General features: G+C 42.2%; 1 protein-coding gene and 1 non-coding gene across 2 annotated transcripts in view; both read left to right on the plus strand.

Moving 5' to 3' along the window:
• Positions 1 to 3,982: 3,982 nt before the first annotated feature.
• On the plus strand, positions 3,983 to 4,147 carry LOC136132367 (U1 spliceosomal RNA). The gene has a single exon (XR_010656448.1). It is a non-coding gene; the product is annotated as a U1 spliceosomal RNA (small nuclear RNA).
• Positions 4,148 to 10,962: 6,815 nt separating this feature from the next.
• MOXD1 (monooxygenase DBH like 1) overlaps positions 10,963 to 24,425 on the plus strand; it is a 79,717-nt gene continuing 66,254 nt past the window's right edge. Inside the window, exon 1 of the mRNA XM_065888970.1 lies at positions 10,963 to 11,267. Within this exon, the coding sequence (XP_065745042.1) occupies positions 11,004 to 11,267 (264 nt within the window). The 5' untranslated portion in view covers positions 10,963 to 11,003. The remainder of the gene's footprint in view (positions 11,268 to 24,425) is intronic.

Consider the following 24,425-nt stretch of genomic DNA (forward strand, 5'->3'; position numbering starts at 1 on the left):
TGAAATAGTGCATTCAAATCTGAATCTGCTTTAAATCAAACGTTTCAATTTTCTAAGTAGACAAGCTTTGTAGGGGAATAAAGAGATTATTTCATCATACTTTTCAGAGTATTCAGAAGATTCACAATAACTGGCTAGGGAGAATATGGGTATCAAAAGGAAGATTTCAATTTCTACTGTGCCTAAAAATTGTATTTTCAAATGTAGATTCAATAACTGAGTTTTAACTTTTGCATAAATTGATTAGATAGATATTAGAAAGATGTATGTTTTCTGGGCAAATACAACTCTCCCACAGCATACAGATATTCTTAAACATGTGGTTATGAAATATATGACGAAATTGGAGATTATTTTAATCGCGCGTGTGTGTGTGCGTGTGTGTTGCAGGGGCAGAAGTCTAGAGGGTGATGTCAGGACGTAGAGGAAATAAGACTTCAGAAGTGAGCTGAAAGAGTGGGATCCAAAGAGTGATTGTGTGTCAAGCAGTTTGAGGAAATATAAGACAGGAGGAGATAAAAATATTTACATCACACAGTTAATGATTCAAAATGTCATACCTAAACATTCATTTGGTTGACTGAATTTGCTTCCTAATAAATTAATTTGATGAGTTGAAACAGCTCTGCTTTGGAGCATCACATAATGAAATGCATTGGCATTTCACCCTCTCTCTGCTCTAGTCCTGCTCAGAATGGCACATCTCCATTTGTTTCTTTAGAGCCTGGATGCATTATTTCTTTACGGTGGTTTAAACTTTGTGTCTTGGCTCCACTAAGAGTATCTTGATGCAGTTCTCTCTTATATAAATACTCTTCCCCCCAATTTTTGCTTTGTTTTAGTTACTCTCCATGTTCCGATAATTCTTACCACATGGAGCAAAACATTTCAACACTATTTATTCAGAATGGAGGCCCTCATTTTGTTCTTTCTGTTGTTGGAGCTCAAAATAAGAAAGTGACAATATTTCAAAAATGGTTTTATATTAAAGAAAAATGTGTGCTGTATCCAGCTCAAAAGAGGAAATCTTGTCAGGTTTCTGACTAACTGTAATTTGATTCTTCTTCTAATGCTCCCTGAGTTACTTACATCACTAAAATGCAAGCTCCATGAGGGAATGGATTTTTTTTTTTTAAATGGGGCTTTTTCAGCAATATCTCCAGCATCTAGAAGTATAGGCACACAATAGGTTCTCAAAAGTATAATGAATAAATGAATAAAATAACATCCTGGAATGCAATCTAAATAAAAAATTCACAAATTTCAAATAAAAAAATATATTTAAAGGGATTAATCCCAACAAACTAAGGACATATTCTTTCATAGGGTTGTGTAACCATGATGATTTCTTAGAAAGGTTTTGTTTCACAATACATGTGAAAACTTTATGTGTGCTTGTTTAGAAGTTCTCATGAACACCAGCTGCTCTGATAATTTTTAACCATTGGTAAAAATCCAGAAACTTGTAAATTCTAGTGGCTATTGACAAAAGGCTGAGTAAAAAAAAACAAACTTCTCCATTAGAGAATGTATGCTGTGAACATTTCTTTCTATTAAATATTTGAGTAGCATTTCTTAATTTTAAAATGCTCCTTCCGTAAAAATCACAATATTCTTTTTTTTTTTTTTTTTTTGCGGTACGCGGGCCTCTCACTGTTGTGGCCTCTCCCGTTGCAGAGCACAGGCTCCGGATGCGCAGGCTCAGCAGCCATGGCTCACGGGCCTAGCCGCTCCGCAGCATGTTAGGTTCTTTTTTTTTTTTTTTTAAATCACAATATTCTTAAATGTTCTGATTTTTCTGGTGCTCCCCAACCTAAAATTTCTCCTATAGATGGAAATCTTTCTTCTAACCAAAACTTCATAGAAGACTCTTCACAAGTCTGATGTCATATATCATATATACCTTAAATTTTGTCTTAATCTTTAACTTTCCTTTTCAGGCCGGGTCTTTAAATAAACTCAACTCCTACAATCATCTCTTTGCACCAGCTCATGTTAGCTGGGCAGAGCTGTCTTGGATCATCTAGTTAAGTTTCTGTTTTCTGTTGGAACATTCCAAGCTTCGGCTCTCCTGGTTTAGAAGCTCTGTTGTGAAATACCGCCAACAAGCCAAGACGGGGAAATGGCTCTAATTGATGGAGAGTTACCTTAAAATGGGTGATCCAACAGAGGTGGCGATCATGTGGGCTGAAGCCATGAGACTGATGTTGGCAGGACTCTGGTATGCCCCTTGTCCCCCTTGTCCTTTTTTACACATTTCTCACTCTTCTGACTCACTCAGTGGGATTCGGTCTGTTGCTTTTTCTAATCTTTTTGCATTCTTGGCCACCAAAGAAACATACAGCATTCACACCACCTTAGACAAACACTTTTCAGGTAATTCCTTCATATAAAAGGTAATTCAGAATTGGCAATAAATATGCTTTAAGTAGTGGCTACCGTATAGTTTAACAGTTTGCCTAACTTTGCACCCCTCAGATAACATGCATTTTATCACATGGTGTTTGCTGTTGTTCACAGTGAATCAAAGAATTAAAATTAATGTTCTTTACTTGGGAGTACTTATTATTTCCTTGGGGAATATATTGTTACAGGAATATCTGCAAGACTGAATTAAAACATCATTTTTAAAGAGGAATGGGAACTTCCCTGGTGGTCCAGTGGTTAAGACTTTGCCTTCCAATGCAGGGGGTGTGGGTTCGATCCCTGGTCGGGGAGTTAAGATCCCACATGCCTCACGGCCAAAAAACCAACACATAAAACAGAAGCAGTATTGTGACAAATTCAATAAAAACTTTAAAAATGGTCCACATCAAAAAAAAAAACTTAAAAAAAAAAAAGAGGAAGAGGAAGGAAGAATAGAGCAGGAGATGGTCTGTCTGGATGATATTTGGCCTCTTCTCTGTAGGAGGTGGATCAAATTGATCCCACAGGTCAGGTTAAACCCCTTTCCGGGAATATTTAGGCCTCCTAAATATTCTTCACACAAATAAACCTACCTTACAAAGGTATATTTTAAAAATATTTTCAAATCAAAACATTGGTTATGCTAGTCAAAAAAGATTTTTAACAATATTGGAGGTATAGAAATGACACTTTGATTTCTCTGGTTTATATCCCAAATCATGATTTTTTAAAAACTCCCTTAGGTTTTTTTCCCCTGACTTAACAGTCCTGCAGTATAAGTAGCAATAATAAAACATTATTTGTCAGTTCTTCTTTAAAAAGAAAATAAATTTTCTTTTTAAAATTAGGTTTTCAAACTATTTTACACCCACTAACTGGTTAGTTTGTATCATGGTCTAAATTACCTAAAAGCCTTCACTCCCTAATGTCACTAGGGGTCATAGAATTAACCTACAATTTGAAAAACAAAATGTGATCATGGCAATTTTCTCTATAACTTTTTGCTGCTGTGAATTCTAAACACTGATTATATACTTGAGGAAGAGAGCAGATTACTCATTTTTTTCTAAGTTATTCCTTACAAGACACCAACTCTCATTTTATATCACATGAAGTTTAAATTTTCAACATGTTTAGTTTTCCTCTCCTAACATCTGAAAAGTGGAGGAAAAAATGGATTGACAATTACCATTCTGCCTAACAAGATTAACTGAGCGACTTTAAGTTGTGTCTGAGTGTACGTGTGGAGAGAGAGAGAGGAGAGAGTATAAAAGAGAAATACTATTTTAAAAAGATGACTTACTTTCTTCAATTTCATTCAGAATTTCACTTCCCCTCTTCACCCTCACCGTGACTTTTTAACATTAAATTTTTATATGTTCCATTGCCATTGAACCAATCTTAGTATATAGACACTCCTCAAGGAACTCAGTAACCACATACAGTTTTAGAAACTTGTGTCAAGAAAAGCTCCAAATATTTGTAGGAAATTGATTTCCTGTGGGTTTTTGTTTATTTTATTTATATTCAATAAAAGTACTACCAGTAGAGTTGTTTGATAAGAGATGTAAAAAAAATACATACCTGGCAGGGGAGGTACCATGATCTCGAAGGTAGTTTTCCCAGGGGGAGGTTTATCCATTGCCCTTTGGATGTGTTGACCCATGCGATTTCCCCAAGTGTGGGAAACTTGACTGCATAATTTGTAGCATTTGGGGGACTGTGTTTATGGTTTCCCCAGAAAAACAAAGAGGTGTAAAGAAGTTTCTAAGACATGTAACAGTTTATGGTTATTAATAAATATTTAATATTATAAGAAAATTCTTCCTTTACAGTTGAGAGAAGATCCTGTTGTCTTTGCTTTTATAGAAGTTGAAAAACGTTTTTCCCCCAGTTTCCTTCAAATAGGGAGAAAAAAAACACTGACTTCATAAAGTTACTCTAAAGATTAAATGTGACGTTCATGTAACACACCTGCGTCACTTTAATAAACGTATTGGTATTATTGTGATGATCGTTATCATTATTATGATTTTACTTCTAAGGCTATCAATACTTGGCTCTCCCCATATCGTCATTTTAACAGTTATTCTTTATTCTTTTGGTGTCTCAAGCTCACTGTTGGCATTAGTTTTACCAAATATTAACTTCCATAAACACATGGGAAGGTGAAGAGTAGAGATGAAGAGGTTGTGAATACAGGGAAATTCACCTCAAGTGTAGGGCTCCCTAGAAATTACCCTCTGGTCATGCTCCTGTGTTCTCATTATTATTAATGGTTTTACTCCTAAGGCTAATTTTGTAATGGCCTGGGGTTTTGATAAACTCTTTTTGGGCAAACTCTGCTGTAAGTGAGGTGATTGACCAGCAGTTATCTAGTCAATTAACAGTGACAGTCAACCTGATTATTTGTTTTATTTGTTTAATTACCTAAAGAAAAAAAAAGCTGCCTTTTGAAGACCAAATTGTGTTTATGTAAGGCTAAGTCGATTAATCTTTAATTTCTAAGTTAATTAATCTTTAATTTCTTTAACTTCTAATTTGGATATTTAAATGTGGAAATTTCCAAAGAACTGAGACTAGAGCTTAGATTTAAAAATGAAAAGAAATAAAATCTTGCAGCATAGGAAATAAACACACACATTTTTCCTTTTTTATTCAAGAATTGATTAGAGGGCTTCAAAACCTAGTTTAACACTCATTCCCAGACTATGTCTTATATTTGCCAGTTTCCACATGGAAAAATAATTGCTAATTATTCCAGTTTTGCATTTAAGGGAACCTCTTTTCATTATTTATTATGCTTAGTAGTGATTGTAATGACTTTCATTATTTTTTTATTTATTGTGTTTTAGGCTGCTTTGGGTCTTATTTGCAGCACGCGGGGTCCTCATTGAGGCATGCAGGATCTTTCGTTGCGGTGGCACCCAGGCTTCTCTTTAGCTGTGGCTTGCGGGCTCCAGGGCACGTGAGCTCAGTAGTTGTGGTGCGGGGCTTGGGATCTTAGTTCCCCTACCAGGGATGGAACCCGAGTCCCCTGCATTGGAAGGTGGATTCTTTACCACTGGACCACCAGGGAAGTCCCCCAACATGTTTTTTAATAATTACATTTTTATATTTCTAGTCTTTATGTTTTTTCATTCTAGTATAGATTTCTTTAATTTTTTCCAAAAACCTCATATGGAGTTTTGGAATCAAGTAGTACTGAATCATCTCATTCATATTCAGTTTTTGAACTTGATGCTGGTTGCTCATTTCGACTAAGTACGTAGACTTTTCTTGAAATTGATGGTTATAGAAGCATAAACCCATAGAAGCACAAGCATTTAAAATACCAAATCTACTGTACAACCAGAAGGGTAATATTTAAGGAGAATATTACTGTACTCACAATGACTTTTTTCTCCCAACATGTTCACAGAAGTTAAAATTTGGTAAACCAATACCAGTGGTGGGCATGAGACATCCAAAAGAGTAACTGTTAAGAGCAGGATGTGGGAAGAGCCAAACATTGTTAATTTTGTCAGGCAACCACCTTTCCTGCTTGTATCTATTTTAAAAAATGTAACTTTGAATAACAATTCACTTCTCTCTAGGACTTGCTAGCTTTGGCTGCAAGATGAGAGTATGGACTGCAGGGTCCTTGAGGTTCCTTTCAAGGCAAGTCCTAGGATATTCCTAGGACTAACTCAGCACATTTTATCACCCCTCACTTCTCCTCCCATAATCACTGACAGCTTCAGTTGCTTCACTGCCATAGAAACTAAATTTAGAGAACATGGTTATTTTTCTTCATCTAAAGATCACTCTGATAAAGAGCACAATTCCTGGGTCTATTGCTCTCATCAACGCCCAAACAACGTTTTAAAAAGGCTTTACAATGCTATAGGCTGAGTGCTGGTATAAATCAATTTCTTCCCTACCACGGTATTGATACACATCATAGTTACTTGTAAATGGAAATTCTAACAGATGGTCACTAGTGATAAAAAAAAAAAAACAGTGTTATTATTTTTTTCCTCTAAGAAAATTTTATTACTTTTTCTAGTTGAAACAGTTTGATTACAGAGCGTGGTTTATAGATAACACCGAAGTGCAGGTTTTGCACAGAGAAAGTGGTTTGCTTGTTGTTATCTTCATATGGAGGGATTTTCAAGGCCAACTAGCACATATTTTCAAAGTAACCTCAAGAACTCAGTTAAGCCCATTTCAGTTTTTTAATAATAAAAATAAATGCACTTCTTCGTCCGTGCCACCATCATCATTGGTATCATCCATTATTAAAATAAGGAGTATAATATTGGGCTAATAGCGGATCACGGCATCTGGCTCGTGTGAAAAATAACAGCCCAGCTGAAAGTTTCATGATGATGACCTGGTAGCTTTAAAAATTACTTTTTTTTGTTTTAGTGGATATGAGGTGAGAGCTAAGGAAAGTATGTAGTCAAAAAAAAAAAAAAAAAAGAAAGAAACCAAAGTTCTATTTTTGGCTTTTTCTGCCACTGACTCACAGTATTAACTTGAACCAGTGGCCAACTTTCGTCTACTAACTAAGCCTATCCACACAAGAGGCTTAGTTAACAGATGAAATGAGAAATGCTTCAGCTTCCCTCTTTGAATGCTGGAGAACTGCTGAGATCACTTATATAAATATTTTTCTTTGAGCTCCCTAGAAGACAGGAACTTTATAAATATTTAGTTTTATTGTTGCACCTCAGGTACAAGTAGACGGGAAATTATACTCCCATACTTAAGTAAGAAATAACCTATTTCTGATAATCCTTGTTCATACCAAGGACTTTGCATTGGCTTGTTAGGGTCTCTTGAGCTTTCTTTTTTTCCATCCTCCTCCGCCCTTGCAATTGACAAACGTGGAAATATAAATAAACCTTCCACAGCAGCCAGGGTTCCAAGGTAAGGAAGCCCAGCATGGATGCAGACACGCTGGCTGATGGCAAGCTGTGTATCAGAATGGGTAAGGATTCAAAATACACATCACGTTTAGAATTCCTGATTGAAAAGTGTGAAAAAATGATTCATTTTTAAAGAATGAGTAATTTGGTTGAATGTTCTGAACTCAAGAAGGACCTCACTGAATCTCTAGTTTTGTATTTTGTTTCTTTTTTAGATACATGTGTAGAGAAGAAACCTAAAAAATGTGATTGTAACCACCAGGTTTAGAGTCACCCTGTTTATTTCAAGAGGAGTTTTACAAAAGTAATTCGCCTGTTTCTTTGCAAATTCTTATTCAATAGGCTCTTCCTTCAAGGTTTTAATGGCACTAGGTTCTGGAATGATGTTCTCGGAATTCATACAAGTGTTATTTTTGGATGGTGGGATTTCAGGTGATTTTTTCAGTTTACTTTCTTATTCATATTTTTTGCATTTCCTGACCTTTTGCTTTAAATAAGGAGCAACTATCATTTTTACAAAAACAATAGTTAAGAAAGTAAATTTGAAAGCTCTTGCCACTGATTTCATTCTCTTCTCGGCTCTGTACCCTGAGTTTTTAATGGACCTGTGATTTCTTCCTGCTTTCCTTACAGATTTAAGACGAGCAGTTGTACAGTAATTAATTTCCCAGCTGGGAAACTGTGACTTTATGCAACTGAGCGGGGAGATGGTATTGATCTAGGGAACTCAGGCAGCTTATAAAGCACACTTAGATAAAATTGTCTCTTTTGTCTTCATTTACTGGGGTAATTCAAGCCAAGGCAGAATGGGTCTCTTGAGGATGAATTATGCTAATGGTGTTCTGTTTGTTGACCTAATCTCAACACGATTAAATTAGTTTTAATAGTTCTTAAGGGGCTTCCCTGGTGGTGCAGTGGTTGAGAGTCCGCCTGCCGATGCAGGGGACACTGGTTCGTGCCCCACTCCGGGAGGATCCCATATGCCACGGAGCGGCTGGGCCCGTGGGCCATGGCCACTGGGCCTGCGCGTCCGTACGCGGCGGAGGAGGCCACAACAGTGAGAGGCCCGCGTACCGCAAAAAAAAAAAAAAAAACCAAACAAACAAAAAAAAATAGTTCTTAAGCACTCAGGGTGTTTTGGATGCAATGTCAGTTACAGACAAGCAAAGGGCAATAACTTCACCCTCAACATTCTGACTTTATGAAAGAATAAAGACCATTTAAGACTTTCTCTTTTGTGTATTCATATATGGTCTCCTTTTCTATTTTTGCCTCAATACCAGGGCAGAGCAGAACATTCAATCATATCTGGGGGCCAAGCTTTCCCTCCACAGCCCATCTTTGTTAAGAGGATGCTTCCGGGAGGATCTGAAAATGCATCTGTTTATTCTTCCTACAAGTATTTATTAAGCACTATTGCATGTTCATCCATATTCTAGGCAATGTGCTAGAACAAGGAACCAGAATCTGTTCCTGACTTAAAAGGCTCCTGGAGGAAAACAAGCATATGGACGGACACTGAAATGTTAGGGGTGCCATCATGAGGTCTGGACAGAACATTCCATGGGCATGGGTACCACTGTGGAGGGGTCAATGCAATCTGATGGACATGTGGGAAGAAGGTTCAGAAAATACTTCGAAGAATGGAGGGAAGAAAAGGCAAGTGTGGCAGAGTGTGAGCAATCTGAAAAGGCACAGTGATGGGAAACAGCAGGGCTCTCTTTTGAGGATTCTAGAGGCAGCTTTTATGTGTCCGGTTGGAAGTGGGTGAGTGACATGGCAGTGATGGAAGGTAAAGCTAGAACAGTAAACAGGGGTCAGATTCCAGATGTGAATTTGGGATTTATATAACAAACCCCAGGAAGCAGATGTAACCATGTATTCCAGGCTCCTCTATGCTAGGGATAAAAGTGGGGTCACAAAACAGGAAGTTTGCCTTTGAACACGCTGCAGTAATATAACTCCCCTGAAATGCCTGTGCCTCACATGGTACCAAGACCCACTCTTCTTGGCCTCCGTGTCCACCATTTTGTTCCTCTCTCTCCACATTCCCTTTCTCTTCCTGGCCAGAGCAACAGCAGTAGCCATGCCCCTGTGCTTGTATAAATGCAGTTCTAAGGATGCGATTCTTAGTTTGCTGAAGTTGATGTCTGCCCAGGGAGCCCTGTGGCAGCTGGTAGTTCATACTCTCAATGCCTCAGTTCTTTAAAGGCTTCACAGGCTCTTTTATTTCTTGTCTTATCCCAAGGTTTCAACATTGCTCTACTCTGATGGTGGTCTGTTGTCGTTGACTAAACCTGTAGACTTCAGTCCCCTCTCTGCTTGGGATGAGTCCCTTCTCAAGCAACTCCCTGAACTCCCTGGTAAACAGATCTGGTGGAAGGTTGCTTTCCAGAATTAGTCAGATATGCCCGAATCTTTGGGAGAGCACAGTTTTGATGCATGGTGGCAACTCTGGAAAAGTTATGGGGAAAGGAATGGCAAGAGAAAATAGGAGCAGGAAAAAACAGACTGAAACATGACTCAAAGAGAGAGAATTAATATAAGCAGCTTGTGTGGAGCCTCCGAATCCAAAGTAAATAGTACATATTTGTAGTATTCTTCTTACCCATATTTTTTAAATCTGATATCTTATTTTTAAATTTTGTATTATTTGTATTTTATAAGCCACCTTAGAACTTTTTTGAAACATGACAGAATATAAATAAATGAATAAATAAAGAAGGTAATTTGCAGTTGCCACACGGAGTAATTAGCATTCTGAAGACAGGAGTGATGTGGTCAAAGGTAGAGACAAAAACACTTTTTGATAAACATGACTATGGCCAGAACTTGAAAGAGCAGGAAACGAGGATATCAAATTAAAATCTAACTCCCAAATGATGCTTCAACCCTGACCTATTTGCTGATGGCAGAGTGGTTTGGCAGAATTTTGTCCCCTCAAGACCAAACCAAATCAAACAAAAACCAGGCAGAAGGAGGCAAGCCTGAAGGTGCTGACTCCTGCCGTCAGGAACCAGATCTCCCCAGACTCGATGAAAGGGTGAGAGAGATGCGCTGGACGAGGTGAACCGTGTTCCCGGCGGGGTAGAGGCATCGCTGTGTACAATGGTTTCGGAAAATCGACAGCAGCGAATACCGAAATATTAAGCGGTTAACCCTGGACGGGACTTCCTCTTACTTGCCCTCCAGCAAACCCAGTATTATCCCTTTGATTACTCGGGTCCTCCCCTCCTCGGTTAAGCTAAATTTACCCTCTCTCGGCAATTCCTTATTCTTTCCCCTGGGATCCCCACCCCCTGGTCCCCAAGACGTGCTCACCCTCCCCGCTCCTTTTCCCTCTGCCCCCGACCCCCTTGCCTCGGCTTCCACCTCCTCCTTTCTCCTTCCAGGACGTCCGTCGCTCCGCTCCCCACTGAATCCCACCTCGGGGACCAAAGCTGGGGCGCGGGGTGGCAGATGGATGGGCGGCAAGGGCGGGACGCCGCTGGAATCGGCGGGACCCGGGCCGACGGGCTGGCGGGCCGCCCGGGCCTGGGAGGGAGAGCGGGACGGTCCGGCCCCTCCCGGCGGGCGGGACGGGGGGCGGTGCCCAGCCGCCGGCTCTCGGCCGCCGCTCCGCGTGCGCCCACCGCGTTCCAGGCGGCTGGAGCCCAGGTGCCGCCAGGCGGGACGCGCCCGAGGATGTGCCGCTGGCCGCTGCTCCTGCTGTGCGGCCTGCTGCCCGGCGCGGCGGCGGGGGGCTCGGGCCGCCCCTTGCCGCACCGCACCCTCCTCGACTCGGAGGGCAAGTACTGGCTGAGCTGGGGCCCGCGGGGCGGCCGGCTAGCCTTCCGCCTCGAGGTGCGCACCGCCGGCTACGTGGGCTTCGGCTTCTCGCCCACCGGGACCATGGCCGCGGCCGACATCGTCGTGGGCGGCGTGCTCCGCGGGCGGCCCTACCTCCAGGTAAGCGCGTCCCCTCTCGGAGCCGCCCCGCCGCGCCCCGGCCGGTCCCGACCCCGGACCACCCGGCTTTCCCTCCGGCCGAGACTGGAAGCCGTCGCGCCCCGCCGCCCCGCCGCCCCTGCCCGGCACCCGTTTGCCTTCTCCGTCCGCTTCTGTAGCCTCCGGCGCCCAGGTTTCACGCTGAGCACGGTGACCCCAGGCAGCTTTTCGTCTCTGAGCACTTTCCTGTCCCCAGCGCCCCATTTAATACATCCCCCAGGTACACACCTGCCACGCACCCCCCCTTCATCCCTCACAGGAAAGGAGAGGGACCCCGGCTTTGGGGGCCTAACGAGACAGCTCTCAGGGTTGAAGGGACCAGAGAGCTGTAGCATTTGCCGTCTTGCTATCGAGGGTCGGGGATCTCAGAACTTCCCACATCTCGGCTATTCTGAAGCCTCCTGGCTCGCGGGCTGGGTCAGCCACCTTACCCGAGAGATGAATGAAAGGTCCCCAAGAATCGCTAGGAGCTTGCTATTCTGAGAGACGTTTAGGAAGCCGCAAAACCTACAAAACCTGGAGTACCCAGGCAAAACCCCCTATTAAGTGGCAAAACTTTTCACTTACTTTAATAGCAAACAAAATCAATTCGACAGCTACAGTTTTGCTTTGAAGGAGCCCGAGTAGAGTCGTTGCCTGTTCACAGATGTTTTTATGAATAGGAAAAAAATTTTTTTTAAATTATGAGATGACCAGAATGATTAGGTAGGTAGGTTTTCTGGACATCTTTGTTCGATCTTGACCGACATTTGGACACTTCTCCACGACGACATAACATCGTGGTAAATATAGTGTTGCTTATCAAAGTTCATCCAAAAATGCTGACCATTGCCGAAAGTCTCTTGATGCAGATGAAAACTAGTTGCTCTGGCATTGTGTTAAGGCTTTGATGATGTTAAAATCGATGTGCACGATGGATTTCAAAGAGCATTTCTCAATAATTTTATTTCTGACTTCTAAGTTTGATTTCCACAACATTCTGCAATTGATTTTTAACGCTAATTTTGGCATTGGCCTTTTAACTCCGGCTAGAAATTTAAAAAAATGACAGCAATAAAAACTTTAAAACCATCTTGTTGTCTATATTTTCATAAATTAGTCCTTTCTTCCCCAAAATAAGGACAACTCCAAGAAAGTAAAGTTATATGAGGATTACACTTTGTTGAAGTCATTGATGTATAAATTTTCTCCTTCTGGAGCATCTCAGACATTAAATTTGTAAACCAAGAATTTGACCCCAAACACTGGCCTCACTAGCTGAATAACTTAGCTCTCTTCTGATATGAAGTAGACAATACCTTATTTAAACACCTGTTGAGCCACATCTTTTTGTTCGTTTGTCTGTTTGTTTTTTTAGGGTGGGGAGAGTCAAATGCCCCTTAACTATCCTTGCAAGTTTTGTTGAAGGGCGCAAGTCTTACTATAGTGGTATCATAAAACAGAGCATGTATACTCTAAAAGATAAGTCGATATTGATTTCCCCAGAAGAGTAGCAGTTCTAGAAAGCCCATCCAATTTGATATCAAATGAAAGACTAAGAGTAGAATTCTGTTTCAACATGCCATAATGGGCACACCACAAACACAGGGTTTGTTAAACTACAGTATTTTCACACTGCTGGTGGTTCTTCATAAAGATCACATAAGAATTAATTAAGTGCACTTTAGATGGGTTTTGAAACATAGAACTTTTCTTAAAGTGATTACTGAACACATATCACTATGAAATAAGTCTTGGAAATGGATCCTTTCCCAATATATTTAATGAGCACGAAGTAGGACTTTCCCCTCTGTTTTTATTCCTAAGGAAATGAAATCTTTATTTTCATGTATAAAGGATCACCATTTTCTTAGTTGACTGACATCCTTTACTATTCCATGTTTTTAAGCATCCCATTCATTTTAGGACATATAATATACAATAAAAATTATGCTTATCAGTTGAGAAAGAAAATTTATTAAAAACTTCTTTAATAAAATGAAAGACCCCAGACACTAAAAATAAAAAGAAATGTATCAGTTCCAGCTGGATCATCCAGGGTGGGTGATTCCATTTCCCAACTCTTGAAATTGTATCTTCCCCCTAGAAACTATTGATTTGAGATTCTTCATGCAATGGTGTGATAAGGGTATCCTCAGCAACTGTACCAAAAAGGTAAATAGGGTTGTTAAACATTGTGTATGTGATTCCACTAGTAGACTGAATTTTGTGTAATTTTACTCCCAATAAGAACAAATTTTGGGGCTTCCCTGGTGGCGCAGTGGTTGAGAGTCCGCCTGCCGATGCAGGGGACAGGGGTTCGTGCCCCGGTCCGGGAAGATCCCGCATGCCGCAGAGCGGCTGGGCCCGTGAGCCATGGCCGCTGAGCCTGCGCGTCCGGAGCCTGTGCTCTGCAACGGGAGAGGCCACAGCAGTGAGAGGCCCGCGTACCGCAAAAAAAAAAAAAAAAAAGAACAAATTTGGCTTCTGGGGCACAATGTAGGATGGCATCCGAGTGTATGATAACAACCTAAGTTGACATCCTAGTCACCTCCCCTTGTGGCTATTTTCCATATATTTTATTTCATCCTTTCTTATTTAATTAAAAAAAACTTGACCTTTACATATTTTTTATTCTTTTATTATGACTTTTAATAATGATGATTATTAAACTCAGTTTATTATTAAACTGATGACCTTAAACTCTTCTTTTCAGTAGAATATTAACTCCTGGATAATTATATAAGAATAAATCCTAACCAGCCAGGCAGAGAATTGTCGTTGAAACAGATGTCATAAACCCAAATTCATGTCGAGGTCAAGCAGCAAATGTAAAAGAGTGGCAAGTCTTGAGTGGAACAGGCAGGACTGTAATGCAGCAGAGTAGAGGGGAGAGAAGAAACCCGAGTTTTTGCATGTGAATTACTGTTATGTAGAAATGCACATCGAGTCTTGCCAGATCTTCCGTTTGTTTTTGTTTTTCTGAGAGAAGAAACTTTTTTTAAAAATGTATTTATTTAACTTATTTATTCTTGGCTGCGGTCCTCATTGCTGCGCGTGGACTTTCTCTAGTTGCGGTGAGCGGGGGCTGCTCTTCCTTGAGGTGCGCAGGCTTCTTATTGCGGTGGCTTCTCCTGTTGCGGAACACGGGCTCTAGGCGCGCGGGCTTCAGTAGTTGTAGCATGCAGGCTCAGTAGTTGTGGCGCACGGGCTTAGCTGCTCCGCGGCACGTGGGATCTTCCCGGACCACGGCTCGAACCTGTGTCCCCTGCATTGGCAGGCAGATTCTTAACCCCTGCACCACCAGGGAAGTCCCAAGAGAAGAAAGATTTTTAATTTGTGTGTGTGTGTAAGTAAAACCTTCTGATTAGTAAATAGCAGCCACAATTCAGAGTTGTACAAAGCACCCTGTAGTGCGCACATACATACACAATTTCAGTTGAGATATATCCCATGGACAGCTTCATCTGGGACCAAGAGGAAAAGAAGCTAAAGTTAATAAAGAATCAACCCAAATTATGAAAATCCAGAAAAGACAGAGAGGCAGGTCCCATTTCTCTTCAGGCCAGATTTATTCTGTGTCAAGAAACGTCCAGTGTCAGCGGGGACCTTGCCCCTTCTTTTGATTGTCTGTCATTGTGTAACGAAGCACCCCGTACCGCAGTGGCTTATTTGGCTCACAAAGCTGCAATCTGAGCAGGACTTGGTGGTGACAGGTCTTCTTTGCTCCACGTGGTGTCAGCCCCAAGGTGAGTGCTTGAGTCACCTGGAGGCTCTCTCACTGGTTTGTCTGACTATTGGCTGGACCTCCGCTGGTACTGTGTCGGGAACGTGGCCTTTCCATGTAGCTGCCTGGCTTCCTCCCAGCAGAGTGACTGGGTCCCAAGAGTGAACATCTTGAGAGGCCCAGGTGGAAACTGGATGGCCCTTTATAATTTAGCCGTGGAATCACGGACTGTGTCTTCTGCTGTAGTCACAGCCCCACTGGATTGAAGAGAGAATGTAGACGCCACCTCAACATCACGCTGGGAGGAGGTCACACGGGAGGGGAAGATATTAGTGTGGCCATCTTCGGAAAATCCATGCAACCACACCCATCGTCACCAACTTGCCAGTTCCCTTCCACCACCGCTTCTGAGTACCTGTCACCATGTAGTCACCCTCTCTTGACACTGCTCGGTTTGGGAGGCAAGTGCTTACTTTTTCACCTCTTTCCTTACCCCCCCCCTTCTCACACACACACACACACACACACACACACACACGCACCCGCGTTACTCACAAGAAGTTAGTGAATAGTTAGCCTCCCAGTCCCCATTCCTTCCACCCCTCCCCCCAGAAAAAGAGTTCTAAACCTCCACAAACCCACATTTTTCAGTGGTTGCCCATCACTAATTCAGGGCTGGACCCAATGAGACTGTCTCCGGAGGGCAGCGCGACATTTGCTTGTAGAGTTGTGGAGTGAAAAATCAGATTTTGATTTCCTTGCCTCAAGGCAGTATACTGGCTTGGACATCCTTAAAACCACACCCAGAGATGAGGTATTGTGGAAATTTGCCCTGCCCGTTTTGTAACCCTCCGACCCCGTCTGGAGATATTTCTTCAAATGTTGTATAACCAGGTACCATCAAAATGGTAAAGAAAAGAGAGAAACGCGGTTGTGAAGTAAAGCCCGTCCCAGTGTGCCCTGTTGGGTAAGTTGCTCTGGATCGGGTTACACTTGGGGACACGTTACCCCTGGGATGCTGCTGAGGTCAGTTTTGAGACGGTGCGTTTCACAGAACAGCCAGGGGTGGGGGTGGGAAGCGGTCTTTCCTCTTGCCTCGGCTTTGTCTCAATGAATTAACTCAACTCTCACTTCCCTGATGCACTCAGATTCATGTCCTTTCCTTGTACTTTGCCCCTTTTTGACACAGAGTGATCCCACCCCGACCCAAGCCACTTAGCAACTGTGAGTCCCCATTTGGGGGAAGTAATCCGGGTTGATGAATGCCTAGCTTGTGTGAGTTGGAGAAGAGGGCAGCATTGTCAGATGTGCCTGTTGAATTTGCACAAAAATGGATTCACTCTTCCTTTGGGGGTGTAAATCGCTGGGGAATGGAGGCTGAAACCTATGTCATCATTTGCTACAGCCTTGCTGGTTGGCCGTCGCTAGGACTGAAACTTTTCTGTGATGAGAAGGAAGTCTTCAGCAGCGGGGTAATTGCTGCAGGGCTTCTCCCTGAGGAAATGCTCGGAAATTATGCTGTGATTTGAAATCACAGAAAACAGTGAGCATTCTTTGTGGTTAAAATGTGCTTCTTTTAAGTGCACCGGGGCCAACGGCAACAAAGAAATGTTTGGAGAGCAAATTGAAAAGCTGTAAGGGAAAGGCGAAGAGAGTGTGCAACCCTGACACAGCTCAGCTGGGGCTTTGTTAAGAGATATTTATAAATCTTCAAATTATGTGTCGCCCCCCCCCCCCCGCCCCACCATCAATTTCCAGATGATGAAGGGACCTCTCCAAGCTTCATGCTTTGTGCATTAGTAATAAGTACACATGCACCAATGTAAGCTGGAACAGGAACACACCAGGATACTCTTCAGCTGTGTGGTTCTCCCTGGAAGAGCAGATGATTTCATAGCGCCAGCCTGAGGAAAGGGCAGAGTAAGAGCGAAGAGAACCGTGCACCTGAATTGACCATCAAGGTTTAAGACTTCAGGCAACCAACAGCCTATTTCTGGATTCTTGGAAGGAGAGGCAAGAATCCACTTCAAAGAAAGTGAACGGTGGTTTATTAATTCATCATTTGTAATAGAGCCTTATTAAAATAAAGTTGCTGGCAAAAGGAATGAATTCATTATATATCATGTTTCTGGAAATGTTTGATCCATATGTAAAAACAAAAAACAAACAAAAAAAACCTCTGTCTATGGATGCCTCACAATGCTGCTTATTGTAACTTTAAAAAAATAATTAGTACAGAACTTTTTTTGTGTGGTAAATATTTTTTGTTTATTGAACAAATAAACAAATAGTTGATTTACAATATTGTGTTAGTTTCAGGTGTAAAGGGATGCAGTTATATATACATTCTTTTTTATATTCTTTTCCATTATGGTTTATCACAGAATATTGAATATGGTTCCCTGTGCTCTACAGTAGGACCTTGTTGTTTATCCATCCTGTCTATAATGGTTTACACCTGCTGACCCCAGCCTCCCACTCCATCCCTCCCCGCAACCCCCCCCCCCCACCTTGGCAACCATAAGTCTGTTCTCTGTGTCCATGAGTCTGTTTCTGTTTTGTAGGTAAGTTCATTTGTGTCATATTTTAGATGCCACATAAAAGTGGTATCATATGGTATTTGTCTTTGTCTGACTTACTTTACTTAGTATGATAATCTCTGGGTTCATCCATGTTGCTGCAGATGGCATTATTTCATTCATTTTTAAGGCCGAGTAATATTCCATTGTATCTATATATACCACATTTTCTTTATCCATTCATCTGTCAATGGATATTTAGGTTGCTTCCATGTCTTGGCTATTGTAAATGGTGCTGCTATGAACACAGGGGCGCATGTATCTTTTCAAGTTATAGTTTTGTCCGGGTATATGCTCAGGAGTGGGATTGCTGGATCATATGGTAGTTCTATTTTTAGTTGTATAAGGATCCTCCGTACTGTTCTCCATAATGGCTGCACCAACTTACATCCCCACCAACAGTGTAGGAGGGTTCCCTTTTCTCCACACCCTCTCCAGCATTTGTTATTTGTAGACGTTTTAACGATGGCCATCCTGACGGGTGTGAGGTGGTAGCTCATTGTAGTTTTGATTTGCATTTCTCTAGGAATTAGTGACGTTGAGCATCTTTTCACGTGCCTGTTGGCCATCTGTATGTCTTCTTTGGAGAAATGTCTATTTAGGTCTTCTGCCCATTTTTTGATTGGGATGTTTGTTTTGTTGTTGGTGGCAGTATGATAAAAATTGAGCTGTAACCCAAGTGAACTCTTTGGGGTCCTCAAAAAAATGTTCAGATTGTACAGGGGTCCTGAGATGGAGATGCTGGCATGTCACTGGTGTCTGTCAGTCAGGCAAGGGATGTGTCATGAGCCGAGTGGTTCATCCAGTGAAAGTGCCCCACGCACAGTTCAGTTCAACCTCTTTTTCCCCTATTGTTATTTTTTTCCTTTGTGTGGGTTCCCGGGAGTGGAGTTTCCAGATTAAGAAGCAAAAAGGCTTTGGAAGCTCCCCACTCCAACTTATAATTACATATTTAAACATTTTTAAATTTTATTTTAATTTTTTTCTGGCCATGCTGCAGAGCTTATGGGATCTTAGTTCCCCAATCAGGGATTGAACCCGGGCCCTCAGCAGTGAAAGCACCGAGTCCTAACCACTGGACCGCCAGGGAATTCCCTAAACATTTTTTTTTAAACTGTGGTAAATTATATGTAACATAAAATTTACTGTCTTAACCATTTTTAATCGTATCTTCCCAAACTGAAACTCTGTCCCCATTAACCACTCAGCCCCCCATCCCCCTCCCCAGCCCCAGGCAACCACGAACCCATGCTCTGTGTCTGTGGATCTGCCAGTTCTGGACGTTTCCCATCAATGGAATCACACACTCTGTGTCTGGCTTCTCTCGCTGAGCATCGTGTTCTCAGGGTCCATCCATGTGGTAGCGAGGGTCAGGGCTTCACCCTTTTCGTGGCTGAGGGACGTCCCCGTGTGTGGAGGGACACGGTGTGTTTCTCCATCATCTGGTGATGGACACTCAGGCTGTTTCCACCTTCTGTGCTGCTGTGCACACACGTACAGGTTCGCTTTGGAAGTTTGTAGGTTTGTGTTGCTAAGCCCCTTCCCCTGCCGGGTCCCCACTGGCATGCTCTTCAGCAAAACTGCCTCATCGGTCCCGGGTCCCGAGGACGATCCGGTTGCTGAACGAGGGGGAAGGGCTGCGTGTGTTTGGGTTCCTGCAGGTTCTCTCCCTTCTGCTCCCGCTGACCATTTACTCTTCCAGGGCCACGGCGGTGAAGACTAGGTCCTCGGCGGGCGCCCCCCGCACGTCTTCCAGGATCTGCTCCACCGTGGGGGGCGCCGGGCGGGTGGGCAGCACCGCCCACTTCTTGGCCTTGGAGCCCATCCCTGGCGGCAAGCCTTCAGCCGCAACCGCGGCCCAGTGGCCACTAGTACAGAACTTCTAAACACAGAATATTTCTCCAGGAAACCTCTTCCCAATCTATGTCTTTTTAACTTGTTAAATTTTAAAATAGACTGGGAAAAAAAAGCTTCACATTAGGACAACATACAGCACACACATAAGCAGAGAATTCTACAAAAATAAAAATAACTTCAAATATATCACTTTTTGTTAACTGTAAAAATGGGATTATATATGAGTGCTGTGCAAATAATGTATAGACCAAATTTAATTTACTACTGAGGTCTTTTGTAGTCATCTAATGTAGCCAAAAATTATGAGAAAATCTTTAAACAATGCTTGCTTTTACAAGTTAAACGTTGATGTTTTGGGTATTTACTTGCTGCTCGTAAGAGCTCATAGTTCAGTTGATTCCCCTTAAATTTCCTAAACCACCCCCGCCCCAATTTTACGGTTAAGAAACTAGGCCTTAGGTACCTATTAAACGACTTGTTGGAGGCCATACAGATCAGTAGCCTGGATTCATTTCCTCTCAGTCCTGGTTTGGTGGTCTTTCTTCTCCTACAAGCAACTGGTAGCTTACATAAAAACATATTAACAGTTTTCTTCCTCATTAGTGAAAAAACATGTTAATAAAATGCATTTTTAAAAAGTGATAAAATCATAGTATCTCTCTCACTACTTTTGTTGTACTATGAATGTCATAGATATACATTTCTATGATGTGATTTTTCATTCATGGAGTTCTTGGGTTGTTTTTTGGCTGTGTAGGGTCTTAGTTGCGGCATGCGGGGTCTTCGTTGAGGTGTGTGGGATCTTTCGTTATGGTAGCGGGCTTCTCTCTAGTTGTGACGTGCGGGTTTTCTCTTCTCTAGTTGTGGCGCACAGGCTCCAGGGCGCGTGGGCTCTGTAGTTGGTGGCATGTGGGCTCTAGTTGAGGTGCACGGGCTTAGTTGGCCCGCAGCGTGTGGGATATTACTTCCCTGACCAGGGATGGAACCCTTGCCCCCTGCACTGGAAGGCGGATTCTTTACCACTGGACCACCAGGGAAGTCCCTCGTGGAGTTCTTAATATATGCCATACATTATGATAAGTCCTTAAAGTGTGTTATCTCATGTAATTCTCACAATAGCCCTATAAGTTCAATATCTTATTTCTCCCATTTTGTAGATGTATAAACCTGAGGCTCCAGGCCACACAGCATGAGAATCATTTGGGACTTGCATATGACTGTTTTAGTAAAGTACTCACCGATAGGCAGAGAATGTTAGAATGTCATTCATTCACTTGACCAATATTTATGGAAGGTTTATTGAACAGTTCTAGATGCTGGGGATATAGCATTTAGTGGGAGGAAATCAGTGGTATCAGGGGGCTCACATTTTGATGGGGGATAAACAAATAAACCAGCAACAACAATATCAGAAAGTGGTAGCTGCTGTGCAGAGAATTAAAATAGGGTGATGTGATAAGGAACAGCAGTGTGGCTGTTTTAGACTGGGATGCTTAGAATCAAAACACGAAGGAAAACAAATATCCCAAGTTTCAAGGTTGTCTTTCAAGATTAACCATAATGTTTACAATTCAAAATATCATATACTATGAAGAAGATTATCTGGCACGGGCATCAAAGGACTCAGTAGACCTTGAATATAGGAGACTGCCTACCTGGAGGAAATACAATTAATGTGTCTGAACTGTATGAGCTCTCTTTTCTATTTCTGTGGCATTGTTACACAGATGTTTAGTAAGCTCAACTAGAGTCTTTCAGGCTTTGATCTAGAGACTCGGTGATTTTATTTTATTTTAAATTTTTTTGCGGTACGCGGGCCTCTCACTGCCGTGGCCTCTCCCGTTGCGGAGCACAGGCTCCGGACGCGCAGACTCAGCAGCCATGGCTCACGGGCCCAGCCGCTCCGCGGCATGTGGGATCTTCCCGGACCGGGGCACGAACCCGTGTCCCCTGCATCGGCAGGCGGTCTCTCAACCACTGCGTCACCAGGGAAGCCCAGACTCAGTGATTTTATAGGAGTTTCTTTCTTAATACCAGGTATGAATGTTTTTCTCTTATACTCTGTGTTCTTATCTTCAATAATATGAGAGAGCTAAAGGACTTTGAGAAGCTACAGCAACAAAACCACATGCATCTGGGGAAGACTTCCATCTTTCAGGCAATTTTTAGACTAAAACTTGGAAGTCTCAGTTTCTTAGATACAACTAAATTGCTACCATTTTCCCCCTGCAAACTTCATGCACAGAAACCCACTCATACAAGGAAGTTCTTGGTAGATGAAACCATGTAGAAGCAAGGCCTCTGGTACTTTGGACATCCAGATCCCTTTGGGCAGGGCCAAGGTGGATCTGTGCTACGGTGGATTGGAATCCAGTGGTGAGCAGGCAGAGCTAATGGAAGACTGAGAACTGGGAAAGATACTTCCTTCATCAGAAATTCCCAAATTTGCACATTAGAATCACCAGGGCATCTTTTAAAACTTTCACCGTCCAGGCAACCCCCATCCCTCCTTAATACCCATTAAATCACAATCTCTGGGGGTGGTGGACACAGGCATTAATATATCTTAAAGTTTCTTAATTGACTCTGTGAAGGCAATTCTGAAATGTGCAGACAAGTTCGGGAACTACTGACCTTATGTGGTTAGGCTCTTCAATCAGAATCGGGTGACTCCTGTGTGGTCCACCTACAGAAGCTTGGAAGATTCCAGGCACCGGGCATGGGGACGCATAGCAGGATTCTGGACAAAGCAATTCAGAGTGACCACTTGATGTTTGAAGCAAGGGCAAACATACGCTTAGATATTTAAGATTATTTTGTAAAGTAGAAAAATAAAGTGGGTTTTTCTAGAATTGAAACACTTCTGAAATGTTCAACAGATTTGGTGATACTTCTAAGTATTTTCTCGAAAGTACATGCTGCAACGAGAGCAGCAATGGGAGAACTGTGGGTAGTGGTGTATTTTAAAACATGCTGAGCCAGAAATCTTCCTCCTCCGCATAGCCCTCTACCATTCCTACACACCTTTTGTCAGTCGGTACTAGCAGCTGTATTTCTAAGCAACAGGAATATCTGCCCACACAGAGTCTAAAATTCATAAGTTATATATGGCCACAGGGCATTAAAGGAATATTAATAAATGAAAGTCTTAGATAATTTCTCAGCCTGTTCAAGAGGCGTGTTCTGCTCTAAAATCTTTTTTTAGAATTACCAGTGACAAAATGGACTCCCTTTGTATTTGGAAAAATTCTGAAGTGTCTTTCTAGTTACGTAAATAGATATTCTTTTCCTTCCCTCCTTCATTTTCCAAGGTTGCTAATAAGTGAAATGCCCTAAAGCTATAGTTGCAGTAGGGAGAAGGAGGAAAAGAAGCAGGAGTGGTGGATGATTAGTGTTTTATTAGGGTGGGGATGCAACATTTACAGGTCGATGAGTGTGTCAGTGCTGCCACAGTCTTCCTGAGGGACCAGGAAAGAGTCCATGTGCCTGGCGGGTCCTCAAGAAATACCTGCTGAGCAGCTAAAAGCAGGAAGCCCTGCTCTGAATCCCAGCACTGCTCGCTACTTACTCCTTGTGTGGCCCTTGGCAAACTCCTTAACGTCTCTAAAGTGACAGTTCCCTTTATGAAGAAGGGAATTACATCTAACGCATGGGGCTTTTGTGAGGATTAAATGAAATAGGCGTGTAAAGCTCTTAGCAGAGTATGTGGCACGTTAAAAGTACTCAATAAGTACAAGGTATTATAATGAGTCGCTCAGTGAAATATCAGAATTGTCAGATGATTACATGGAGAGAAACGTCCCAGATTTTCAACTTGGGGGAAAATATCTACTGAAGGAGTAGATGGGGGAGATTCATAGTAATTTTTTTTTTTGTGGTACACGGGCCTCTCACTGTTGTGGCCTCTCCCGTTGCGGAGCACAGGCTCTGGACGCGCAGGCTCAACGGCCATGGCTCACGGGCCCAGCCGCTTCGCAGCATGTGGGATCTATCCGGACCGGGACATGAACCCGTGTCCCCTGCATCGGCAGGCGGACTCTCAACCACTGCGTCACCAGGGAAGCCCGATAGTAATTTTTGAGGAAATTCAAGGACAAACTTTAAGCAACTGGTTTGTGAATGCTTGGCCCTAAGCAATTGGTTTGTGACTAGAGGTCAGCATGGTTTCAATAAACACAAGTTATACTCACAAGACTGCATTTGCTTTTGCATTTGATTTGCTGAACCAACCTGTAGTTGTGGTAATAAATCAATGGTGTGTCTGAATGATTCTAAAGTAATTGGCAGGTCTCTTAGGATGTCACAACATGTTGATAACAGACTGCCTACATTAGTCCACAGAATAAGGACTCAAAAGATAGTGATATATGGGGAGGGGGAAGGGTGAGCTGTGACAGGGCGAGAGAGAGGCATGGACATATATACACTAACAAACATAAGGTAGATAGCTAGTGGGAAGCAGCCGCATAACACAGGGAGATCAGCTCCGTTCTTTGTGACCACCTGGAGGGGTGGGATAGGGAGGGTGGGAGGGAGGGAGACGCAAGAGGGAAGAGATATGGGAACATATGTATATGTATAACTGATTCACTTTGTTATAATGCAGAAACTAACACACCATTGTAAAGCAATTATACTCCAATAAAGTTGTAAAAAAAAGGATAGTGGTATATTAAAATAACGGAAGGAAACTAAAAGTTAAAAACTCACTGAGAATACAAATAAAGTTAAATGCTTGGTTTAAAGATTAATTGTGTATGTACAAAATGTGTAAAATTGGACTTAATTGGAATTCATATGAAAAAGGTCTAAATATTAGTTCTTCTTAAGCTCAAAAGATGTGCTTGTTGAACACAAATATGCAATATTAGCCTATAAACTCTACGTTTACATCAAGGGAAGTAATACTGACATTGTAATCTGTACTAGGCTAACCGTAACAGAAGATACCTTCTTGAATAACTTCTTTAAAGGATG

The sequence above is a fragment of the Phocoena phocoena genome, chromosome 12 (genome assembly GCF_963924675.1).
Source record: "Phocoena phocoena chromosome 12, mPhoPho1.1, whole genome shotgun sequence".
NCBI lineage: Eukaryota > Metazoa > Chordata > Mammalia > Artiodactyla > Phocoenidae > Phocoena > Phocoena phocoena.